At 47.9% G+C, this 12,492-nt stretch overlaps 1 protein-coding gene and 1 pseudogene across 1 annotated transcript; both read left to right on the top strand.

Annotated features, from left to right (window-relative positions):
• The first annotated feature begins 368 nt into the window (after positions 1 to 368).
• LOC100841138 lies at positions 369 to 1,119 on the top strand (annotated as a pseudogene).
• Positions 1,120 to 5,455: 4,336 nt separating this feature from the next.
• Positions 5,456 to 7,057, top strand: LOC100840831 (U-box domain-containing protein 8). Its single transcript, XM_014900206.2, has one exon. It carries the CDS (start codon positions 5,598 to 5,600, stop codon positions 6,651 to 6,653), a length of 1,056 nt encoding a protein of 351 aa, XP_014755692.1. The 5' UTR covers positions 5,456 to 5,597; the 3' UTR covers positions 6,654 to 7,057.
• Positions 7,058 to 12,492: the final 5,435 nt, after the last annotated feature.

Here is a 12,492-nt window from a genome sequence, read left to right as displayed (position 1 = left end):
GACCATGCGAACTGCAACGGGAAGAATTCAAACGCGCCGACAAACGGCGACCGGAAAAACTCACCTTCAAGCGGCCTCTGGCCGACGGACGCCGGCGTTGCACCAAAGTCCATTCAAGCGCATCGAATTGGTCGAGCACAAAGGTCGTCGGCTCCAGAGCCGCAGTCCTCGGCTCCACATCAGGCCTCCTAGACGCCGCCGCCGATTTGGACGAAGATGAACCCTCGTGAGACGGCGATGTCTCCACGCTCGATCCCTGCACAAAAGCACAAGAAACCGCCGCGGTCACCTCCAATCTCCTCCACCTTCTCTTCTCCTCCTTAGAAAACGAAGAAGAAACATGTAAATCACAGCCCACCGGCGAAGGAATGCAGACCAAGAAATTGGAAGCCCTAGACGACACTGCGTCTTCCGACGATGACTCAGACGCAACCGCGTCGCTGTCCTCGTCGGATTCCGGCGAGATCGCCCAGAAGCGCCCAGGGGAGCGCCCCAACGGGTCTCCGAGTTTCTCGGAGCACTCCATCACGTCCATGAGATCACCAGGCTACAATGTATATTGTCCATCCATGGCGATCTACAAATTGTTCCTGATCATTGTCGCCTCTGCGTTGCTATTCAGTATGGCTCTCGGCGCGAGCTACACGGTGGGCGCTCCAGCGGGTTCATGCGACCTCAAGACCAACTACACCCAATGGGCCTCCGCCCGCCGCTTCTTCCCCGGCGACAGCCTCCGCTTCCAGTACCCTACCGCAACCCACAATGTGTTAGAGGTCACCAAGGCCGCCTACGACTCCTGCAACATCTCCGTCTCCGTCATTGCGACGTACGTACCAGACCGGCAATGACGTCATCCCGCTTGCCGCCTCTAGGGTCACAAGGTACTTCATGTGCGGCATCCTCGGGCACTGTGCCGACGGGATGAAGCTCAAGGTGAACGTAGGCGCACAGCCGCAGATGCAGTGCTGGGGCCGGGGTAAAGGGGCCAGGCAGATCAGGTGCACCCAGCCGGCGCCGGCTTCTCCGGAGGAGAGCTCGGCGATTGGCGGTGGTGCTGCCCGGTCAAGCATGTGGTTGGCGGCCGTCATGGCTGCTGGTCTCTCGCTCCTCTGTTTCTAGAGTCAAAGATTCATGGCAGGCTTGTGCCTGCTGGCACCGGCCATTCTTCTTCTCTTTTTCGTTTCTTATAATTTGTGAGACGTGATGTGCGTAGTTCACTTGTAATATTTGTGAAAAATTCAATTGTATTCATTTTTTATTGAATGTAGTTCGATTCATTTTAAATTAATGGGGCTTTGTTCACCTCAGATATCAGCTCGGAATTAGCAAAAGGTTATTTTATTGGTTAATTAGCGTTCTAGCTATCTCAAACTCTCTCTGAAACTTTCTGCAATTAGTCTTTTTCCATACTACATAGCTACTCTCTCCCTTCAAAAATTATAAGAGCAATATGATAGTTATGGTTGGTTGGAAGAGAGAGAAGAAAAACTTGTTGTAAGCTAGATCCTACTTAAGAAGTATGTCATTTAGGTTTGGTCTGCCTCTCTCTCTTCCATGCGCAGGAACTCGTACTCTCTCCGTCTGGAAATAAGAATATATATTTTTTGCACATCCAAGTCACTTATTTATTTCCGGACGAACAAAGCAGATGTTATTTGGAGAGGCAATCTGAGCTCTATTGATAAGCAGCTGGCGTTGAAAAAGTTAGACGAATCAAAGCCCACCATTTACGCTTCAATTTCTTCTTCTTTTTTCAGGGTATTTTTTCTTCATTTTAACAAATCGCATTTGATCCATGCCCAGTATGAGGCCCATGTAGAGTTGTAAAATTGTGACCCTCAGGGTACCATTTAATCCTCCTTAGTTCAACCAAATGAACTAAAATTTTAAAATAACATAATTTTTTTAAAAACTAGTTCATTTGTTTGAACTGAGGGTCAAAGGGTACCCCAAGGATCACTGTGTTGCAACTCTAGGCCCATGGCTAGTCACGTTCAAGCCATCTTTCAGCATTCGGCCCAAGCTAGGCCCTTACGGTTTGACCATGATGAAATTGATTGTCTAGAAATATGTTACGCTAAAAAAATGTATCCAGAAATACGTCTAGTTTTTATAAGAGGTATTCCCTCCGTTTCATAATTCTTGTCTCAAATTTGACTAAATATGGATGTATTTATTTAAAAAAAATGTCTAGATACATCTAATATTCGGACAAAAATTATGGAGCTGAGAGAGTATTTTCCTTTTTTTTCTGACCCAGACGCTGGGCCTTGAACTCGAGACGGGGTTTTCGAGACGAGCTTGTCGAGTCTGAGAAAATGATGGGCCTAGAAGCCCACGACGCGTGCTCTCATTCGCATGGCAGGGAGAAGCATTTGGGCCCGCCAGAAAACGCCAACAAGATGGGCTCCTTTATGGGGCCCAGTAGAACTCGCTCTCTATATTGCACCCAAACGCCAACATGGGCGGGGCTGCTTGCTTGCCCAATAGAACTCGATTCCTAAAACGCACACACAGTGACTGACAGAAATCACTGACTATCAGTAAGGGCCCCACCTCGCAGTCAACTTCTAGCCGTTGCGTTGCCACTTGCGACATGCGCCTGCCTGCCGCTTCTTTTTTACTTTCACCGCGCGGTAACTGCAGCTGCAGAGGAGCAGTAAAAAAAAAATACATTGACCCGAGCGCGGGCTGGCGTGGCGGCTCTTCGGTTTCAAACTGCTCCGTCCGCCCGCGCAGAGCACTGGAGCGTCCGACCCAACATGTCAGTGAGCCAGAAGTTGGATAAGGCGTGGTAGGCGCAGGCGCAGGGGGGCAAACACGCACGTTTTGCAGAAAGAAGAAAAAGGGAGATAAATAAATAAATTATCTGGGATCCTAGTGGGCGCACCGCGTGCCACGTGTACGGACATGATGCGTTGTCCCCGCCGGGGAATCCTGTGACGTTTCGGTGGGGTCTCTTCGCTTCATCTGCCCAAGGGCGGTGACTCTATCCAGAAAACTTCCTCTCACCGCCGTTATATTTGGGGCTTTGGGAGTGGGGTGAAGGGAATGCATGCGTGGATTCATGTCAAACACACATTGAGCAAATCCTGCGTCGCTTGCATGGTCTTAGATTAACTTGAGTATAAAGACAACAATAATGTACTTCTTCCGTTTTATAAATTTTGTTAAAAATATTACATGTATTTAGATATTTTTTAGAACGAACAGATGCATCCATTTTTATAAAATTTAAGACAAAAATTATGAAACAAGCAAGTACTCATTAACTAAAGTATATTACTGTATTATACAGTGTGGCTTTTGCGTCACTAAATATATGAATGAAGAGCAGTAAAAACAACACACGTTAATGGGTGTTGACCTAATAATATTTTGTTGGATGAAAGTTATGGGACGTGGGAGACACGTGCGCCGGCCAATTCTCCTATTTCATGCCAGATGAAAATTACTGGAGCAATATATAATTTAGAGTTAAGGTTTTTTTTTTCTGCTGCATGCTTTCCTTGAGCAATACATCTGATGTACTCTCTTCGTCCCATATTAAGTCCAAATATGAACGTATGTATTTGGACTCAAATTTGTCCAAATATGGATGCATATATATAAAGATATATAAAGATACGTCTAGATACATACATAGAAAATCACTTAATATGTGACGGAGGGAGTATATACATATAGTTATACGCATAGTTTTAGAAACATGTGGAGCCAAAAATTCTAGACTGATTGGATGGCTGTTGTAAGTTATCACGTCTCTATCTTTGTCCCCACAATTTAACACCAAATGCAATCGAAACATATGGATGCATGTAGCAAATTTCAATCAGCCTGACATAGTAGTAATACAGTTAAATGCATGGTGCTTATATTCCAAGAGATCTAAACATTAATCACGCCCATATGCTAGAAAAACAAACATTAATCACGCTCAAAAACAGAATAATGGTGAACCTTTTTTTAAAGATAGATAATAATGGTGCTTTATTTCAAAAATTAAAGCGATAATGTAACGGTCATCTTCATCCACAGTGATGAATACTTGAACCTTTTTTCCATACATGAGTATCCCAAGCATATCATAATTTTAAGTAGTGTTACACCAAGATTTTCAAGTAATGACTAAAAGATACACTTTTTTGCGCATGACTAAAAGATACACTCGGCATCATCTTGAAAACCAAAACACAAGTTTGAAACTTGCATCCCTGTTTGATTTTAGAAATAAGAGTAAGATTTCCTGACCCACTAGTAAAAGATTAGAAGTGTGAGATCAAGGATTTTTTTTAATCAAATAAGTGCAAAGAGAAGTGCTGTATATGTCAATCTCTTTGATTAAAACATGAACCAACAATAGAAAATATGTTGTAGTAATTTGGACCGTCTTTTGATGCCGTAGTAAGAAAATAAAATCTTCTATTTTTAAAAAACTTTCTAACAAATATACTTAGAATACTTAAATAATACATGCATGACTGAAGATCGGGTACCAAAATGAACCCATGTAACGTGTGACCACGAGGAAATGTCTACATACTTCTGGTATAAAGAGTAATGCACACACAATTGCTTCAAAAAAAACATCATATCGAAGCAAACGACACATGTGTGTATGTGATTACGATGACTGAAGCTATATATTGAACACACTAGCAAACAACACAAATGGACAATTAGAGAAGCAAGTCAATATATACCAAAGATGACGAGTAACACATGTGTGTATGTGATTACGATGAAATAAGAGTCATAAAGGTTTGGTTGTAGTAGGTAAACGACAATTATGACGAAAGATTACAAGTAACATGCACGTAATGATTATGATAGAAGTAAATCTTACCAGGGATCGAGTTTACACAACTCACGATAGGTGGGTACCAAAATGAACTTGTATGTGCGACAGCGAGCAAAATGTCTACATACCTATAGCATTAAGTTTTCATTATGGATAAACTAATGCATACACGAGTGCTTCCAGAAACACGTCATATGGATATGGATGTGTATCGACACACTACCAAAGAGTACACGCCGACGCAATCAAAGAACAAATTAAGACATACCAAAGATGACGAGTGATGCACACACGTAAAGCGATAATGATGAAACAACATCTACAAAAAGTTTCACGGGTAGTTTGTAAATGCAAATTACGCCGTGACTAAAACCTACCAAATATTATAAGTAACGTACTTATTGTGATCATGACGCGAATTAAAATCTACCGCGGATCACAAGTAACGCAAACCCAATAATAATTCGCACGTAAAGCCTACCAAAGATACGAACAATACATGTATAACGATAAGCATTGCAACTAAAGCCTGACAAAAATTTACGAGTAACGTATGACGAGATGAGAGAAACGTCCGGTGATAGAAGAGACTGGACGGAGTACATAAACCCACCGGGGGGTCTCCCCACCGAACATCATCCCGTTTTTCGTCCACCGGAAGTGGACTTTCCCCATTACGGACTCCTTCCTCCTCCTCCTCAACTTCTTCTTCCAAAGCCCCACACGCTTTCCGTTCCTTCCTTCCTTCCCGGCGCCGCAGCAGATCCTCGAAGCGCGGCCCACGCCAGGAGCGCCCATGGAGGAGGTGTCGTGGTGCCCCGACGACTTCCGCTGCCCCATCTCGCTGGAGGTGATGACGGACCCCGTCATCCTCCCCTCCGGCCACACCTTCGAGCGCCGCAGCATCCAGCGCTGGCTCGACGGCGGCCACCTCACCTGCCCCGTCACCAACCTCCCGCTCCCCCCTTCCCCGCCCCTCATCCCCAACCACGCCCTCCGCCGCCTCATCGCCGCCGTCTCCCCGCCGCCGCCGTCTCCGGAGAAGGTCCGGGATTGCCAGGGGGCGGAGCCGCCGGCGCTGTCGTCGGTGTCGGGGATGCTGAGGTTGGCCAAGTCGGGGCCGGCCGGGCGGAGGCTGGTGCTGGAGTCGGGCGCGGTGGCGGCCGTGCTGCTGCGGCGCGTGGCGGGCGGGGACGAGGCGGCGGCCAGGGCGCTCGTGTACCTCAGCCTCGACGGCGACGACGCGCGCGTCGGGCTCGTGGCGGACGGCGCCGTCGACGCGCTGGCCGCCGCCGTGTCCGGCGGCGGCGTGGCCGCCGCCCACGCCGCCACGGCGCTCACCAGCCTCGCCACCGTCGGCGTCAACAAGTGCACCATCGCGGCGCACCCCACCGCCATCCCGGCCCTGGCCGCGGCCCTCCGCCGCGGCGGCGCGCCCCGGGAGCGCCGCGAGGCCGCCACGGCGCTCTACGAGCTCTGCAAGCTCCCCGAGAACCGCCGCCGCGCGGTGCGCGCCGGCGCCGCGCCCCCGCTCGTCGAGCTCGCCGCCGCCGGCTCCGCCCGCGCCGTCGAGGTGCTCGGCCTCCTCGCTAAGAGCCGCGAGTGCCGCCAGGAGCTGTCCAGGATCCCGGACATGGTGCCCGTGCTATGCGCCTTCGCCGGCAGCGGCAACGCGCGCGCAGTCGACCAGGGTCTGGTCGTCCTGAACTGGATTTGCTCCGAGAGCAACAGACTGGCCAAGGAAGCGATCAAGCTGGGGGCTTTCCAGCTCTGCGAGGCTCTGGTGAAGGACGACAACTGTAAGATTGCCAAGAACGCGGTGGAATTAGCGCGGACGCTCGAGGAAGCATAGGAAATGAGATACCAGAGCTTAAAATTTATCAGGATTTTGATTCGGCACACCTCTTCGGATCAGTGTTGGCCTCAGTGTACAAAGGTAGAAACAGCAAAGGTGAAACTTTTGTGCTTCTCTTTTTATGTTGTAGCAGCGGAGGAAAGGAATGAGAAAGAATAAGTACAATTGGTTTTTGTTTATAAAATGGTTCATAAAGGTGCCTGATCAGATTCCAGGTTCCATATCATCAAATCTGAAATGTTACCAGTATGCTCTGAAGTAGCTCCAATGCAAATCCTACTGTTTCGGTCGATCTTGTTTGCCATAGTTTTGTATGAGGAGGATTGGATTGTGTGTATCTGCCTATCATCCCCTTGTGATGTGATATATGATAAGAAATGAAAATTTTCATTTACTCATTAGAAGTACGAGGGCTGCGGACTCTTTCTTGCTCACAAATTCTTGTGGGTGTGCTAACTTGCTGTGTACTTCATTGTACATTTGCTAACTCAAATTTGACTTCATTGCAATTTGCAATACTTTTTTTACCAAGTGACGCTTAAAGCCCGTGTGTTGTCCTAATTTTTCCACTTCTGAATTAAACTAACCTGCATGAGCACACTGTTCTCCATATAATATAGCCAATAGAGATCCTGCATCGAACTCATGGATGACCTTGTTATCGCTTGCATCATCATGAACCTTAGATTAATAGGTAGATTGTGCAACTGTTGCTGTTCTTTTTATTTGGATAGGACCTGAAATTTTGTGATTGGCTAACTTATGCTCCATAAATTGTATGAAGTTGTATACAAGTCCTGCATAAAATTTCCCCTGATATGGAAGGCGATCAGGCCATTAGGAGATTTTGCAACCAGCCCATGTGATTCTCTCAAGATTGCTTGTGTCACTTTAGTCATTAAAGAAGTGAGCGGTCATTACGCATCTGTGATTATAGTTTTGTTTGACAAGGACATCTTGATTTTTTACATGGTCAATTTTTTTGTTACGTCCACTAACTTACAAGTCCCACATCCATTTAAATATGAAAAAGGTGTTAACACACATTTGTCTCTTCGGTTGTTGACCAAGCAGTGGGGCTTCTTCAGATTAGATGGTGATGAAGTCACCTTAAGAGATTAACGGCTTAAGCAATTGTTTTTCGGGTTTTTTATTCTTTCTGGGAGTGGGCAGTGTAGGTTTTTTCGTGTAGTGATCTTACTTTTCATCATGAGTTTCCTTGCAATTTCCATGCAGCCCATTGGCTCTTCTAGAACTCCATAAAATACTTAGTGGATTATGCAGTGGTGATGTGGCCTTGATGTTGACATTGTCTGAACGGAAACCTAGCAACCATAAGATAAGGGTTGACCTTGACCACAAACTTCCCTTGGAGGTAGTTGGTACGTCCATTTGGAAGCATGGCTTGATCTAAACCAACAAAAGTCTGTCGGCATCATTGCTAAAAGTTGCTGCACAAAGATCTAATTGAAGATCTAGTTCAGTGGACAGGAATAAGCCATGTTGATTGCAATCATCAACCACCTTGCATCCGAATTGCATTAACTGGGTCACCTCAAGCAATTGTGTGATGTTGCCCACCATTTCTCTTTTCATGTTCTGTTTTCCTTTTTATCGGAAAAATGCTCTATTTTCTTAACTGATTTCATCATGTTCCATGCACATTAAGTTTTTTACAGAACAGTCCTGCCAAACTCGGCGTGACCGTGTAAATATGGTAGTGCTAGACTGCTAGTCGCTTACTTCTGCATAGAAATCTATTGTCGAGCATTCACACACTGAATTGAATGAGTAAATGGTGTGGAATGCGGTATCATCAGAAAAGTCTCTGCTTTTGTAGCAAGATTTGGGTGTATGCATGATGGAGATGGCGATGATGCAATCAACCACTCACTTGCTCACCCAATGGAGCTGCTACATTTTTGGTTGCAGTGCCTAATTCTACAGATAGCATTTGCAGCTGTTTCCTGAATTGCACTTGTTCACTTCCTGTTCTTGGTGCCTCTCCCTGGTTTAAGGTGTGTGGCAAATCCATGTTTGTCTGCTCACTGCTATGCCAATCAAGTTTCTTACATGAGTGCAGGCAAAGATGTATGGGCATCACTCACTGGGGTTAAAGCTCTTGGCATTAGCATCAATCTTGAAAAAGGTAAAGCTACTTGCATCATTTTGATTAGTTCTGGCCTCGGAACTTTGTGCAAAGCTGCTGGGTTTCAGCCAAGTTTTCTGGTAAGAGAATCGTAATAATGGTACTCCAGTAGAATCAGATGAATTGCATCAAAGAACAGGTGGTCCATGCTTACTATTCCAGGCACCTATGCTCAAAGAATGTATGTGCACAGATCATCAAACACAGCCAACTTTAATCAGGTCAGAAATGCTCGGATATTGTCTCGACCCACTGACATGCGGGACTCGATTGCTTGTGCCTGACAGCGGGGCCTCAGCATCAGTGACCGTTAGCAGTTTGGTCCCCATGAATATCATGGTCAAACGGCACCACGGTGAGCTTGCTGCTGAATTTGGCATGGGGGGACAGAGAGGGACGGCTGATACATCATGAGACGCATGGAAAGCAGCATTGTGCACTGCATCTGCATCTGCATGCCATGGAATGGAATCTGATTCAGGTAAGATGAAAAGAGGCAAAAGAGAGATGAGAATGGATATATGGATGGCGATCTGCGAAAGGAGACAACAGTGCTGAGAACAGATGGTGTCAAAAGGGAGGGTCATACAAGGGAGTACTCTGCATCAAAGCCAGCAATAGTAAGTAGCCTTTCACATCATAGATGCCATAGATGATGCACAAGCACAAGGCATTATTGCTGTGCCATCATCTGGTTTACCCTGTGCGCCAACCTGTTTGGATCGGTGGCCATTGTTGTCCACTGTTTCTTCTCTTGGATCTTGGTCATCGTCGAGTTATCATGCCAAGAACAGCCCTAATGTCATGAGGTTGCGAGTCCACTAACGAGGGAATAACTCTTCGAGTCCTCTACCTTCATATACCTGATGCAGCCCATTAGGGGGTCCACTCGAAGGCCCAACGAGTATATGCAGTTCGAGTCCCTCAAAGTGCGGTTCAAGTCAAGAAACATGATTTTATCGTACCAGAATAAACTGATTTGATTGTAACCTTTCCAATTATCACGTCCGAATGCTAGCCGCCAGTATATAAGACTAGGATGGGGAGTCGGGAAGGGGGATCTCTACACATTCACGCCAGATTCATCTGCGCATCATAGCTTCATAGATCCTCTGTAATCCCAATCAATACAATACACCAAAAACAGGACGTAGGGTTTTTACCTTCTGAGGGCCCTGAACCTGGGTAAACCTTGCGGCTCCCCTAGTCTTTGTTAGTCGACAAGATCGCTGGTGCACCCCGTGCTCTCCTTCAGTCGAAAATCCTCGAATCAGGGTATTGCCGAGGTAGCCCCTCGACATTGGCGCCGACCGTGGGGAAGAAGTGCATCAGATCTACGGTCTTTTTGACCATGTTGTTCTCAATCCACAACGATTCAATCACGGAGGGGTCGATCCGCTTCGGGTCCTTGAGCTTCTTAGCTCACCCGCCGGAATTGCGCTCCACTTTCCGCAACCTCGACGGTCTTTTGGACATGTCGTTCGGAGGATTTAACCTCCGAGTCAGCCGCGAAGGAATTGTCAACTTCGCAGATCTGTCACCCACAAGGCAAATATGTGATTCTTCGGAGGCATCATCGACGGATCACTCACCCCCGATGCGTTCGACGGGTGAGGCAGGGCCAATTTTGGCCAAATTTTTTTGCACCGAGTGCGATTCACATCACTCGGTGCTCGCTAAAGATCAAACTCCTTACAGCGTTAATACCTGTTCGAGTGCAGCAATCAACCCCAAGGATACAATCGCGATTCCTCGCAAAACCCTAGCAAAGGTTTTCATGGCGAAAGTAGGCGAGAGTAGTGGAGATGGACGCCGCGCTGGTAGAACCATCTTCGCCGAGGCGCGTGCAGGAGGCGAGGCCACTGATCGCCCAACAATCATTCTCATGCCGGAAGAGGAGGTGCGGGTCGAGGCCGCTCTTAACGGCACTGCCCCTCTGCCGGCAGACGCCACGCACAAAGAGATGATGGCATATCACCCTGCGTTGAATACTAAGCATGCTCGACTGTGAGATGAGCAGGCGGAGCTACAGCGATGGCGAGAGACCGCCGACGCCTCGAGTGCTCGCCGACAGCTCTCAGCACAGAGTCGCAGTGCCTGCTCCTGAAGCACCCCCAGATATAGAGCGCCGCGCTATCAATCTCGGTTGAACAATATCCCCGAGAGAGATCGCATCGGCATGACACGCAGTCTGGATGATGAACTGATGACAGTCAATACCCAGGGGGAGGTGCTCCCCTGAACGTCACAGGGAGCCGTGGTTGCTGCAAACACGTACCTCCTATCTACTATGCCACCGGATGACGACCCGAGGGCAGCCATTCACAAGCAGGTCCTGGCCGGCTTAGGCCTCATCGGGAATGCCCTCATGGGCCCCAACCCGAACCAGATGGAGGCCAGGCGGCATAGGGACGACGGCGCCCAACGGCAAAACAATCGCACGACTCCTCCACGATGGGGACTCGAAGAACAACCTAATCGCCGCCGCAACACCCTCGTGCTAGGAGATGCTCGTGACATTATAACTCAGCAAAGAATCGATCGCGAGCGATCAGCCCGTGCTGACCGCATCACAGAAGAAGAGGATGAACCTTGCGGCGCGGCCTGCTTTAGCTATCGCGTTCGCAATTCGAAGATGCCCAGCAACTTTTCGGTTTTGGCGAGTGCGATCAAGTTTGACGGATCTAAGGAACCGCGAGCTTGGTTAGAAGATTACCTTACCATGGTGCGATGCAGGGAGGAACGAAGAACACGGCTATGTAGTGCTTGCAGTTGCAGCTCAAGGGGCACGCTCGCACATGGCTGGCGAGTCTGCCAGAGGGTGAAATCGGCTGGTGGGACGAGCTCTATCAAGTTTTTACCTGCACATTTCGGGAAACATATAAAAGGCCAGTCTCGTTGGAGGAGCTCCGAACATGCACCCAGAGGTCGAGTGAGTCCATTCGCTCATACATACAACGATGGACAGCCCTTAAAAGCGCAGCAGAAGAAATATCGGACGAAAGTGCAGTCAACGCCTTCAAACGCGGTTTGAAACGCGTCACTTTTAAGGAAGAACTGGGACGGAGCAGGCCAAAAACGGTAGCAAATGTGATGGAGATGGCAAATAAATGGGCGGATGGAGAAGACTCAATCCGAAACGAGCACAATGCACTACCTGATGATGAAGAAGCCGAGAGAGGACACAGCCGTAGCACCGAGAGACGAAAGAAGCGGGAGCCTAACGCTCCCGAGTTCGTAGCAGCAGAGTTCGACCGTAATGGCAGTGGACGAGGTAAAGAAAATAATGAAGGGAAGCAGGATAGAAATTACCGTGGAAATTACCGGGATAGCAGTAAGAATCAGCAATGGCAGCCTCGGAGGTTGCGGCGAGATGGGCAACCTGCTTTATCGTTGGCGCAGCAGTTGCAATCTCCCTGCCCCTTCCATGGTACCAGGGGTGTCAATGGAAATATAAGGTGCGGTCATATACTACTCGAATGTCGCCGTTTTCACGAATTGCAGGACATGTGCAGTTAGTTTCAAAATTCAACGGCAAGCAGGGACTACCCTAGAGGGCCAGGTCAGCAGTCAGCGAGGAATAATCCCAATACGTTGGCTCTGGCACATGCTACTCGAGCTGGGATGGTCGCGCACAATGCACCACCTCCCCCTCCATTGCCACCAAATTTCGTTGGATCTGTGCAA

This window comes from Brachypodium distachyon, chromosome 3, assembly GCF_000005505.3.
Source record: "Brachypodium distachyon strain Bd21 chromosome 3, Brachypodium_distachyon_v3.0, whole genome shotgun sequence".
In the NCBI taxonomy this organism is placed as follows: Eukaryota; Viridiplantae; Streptophyta; class Magnoliopsida; order Poales; family Poaceae; genus Brachypodium; species Brachypodium distachyon.
The sequence above is the reverse complement of the archived record's forward strand: the minus strand, read 5'-3'. Positions and strand labels throughout refer to the sequence as shown.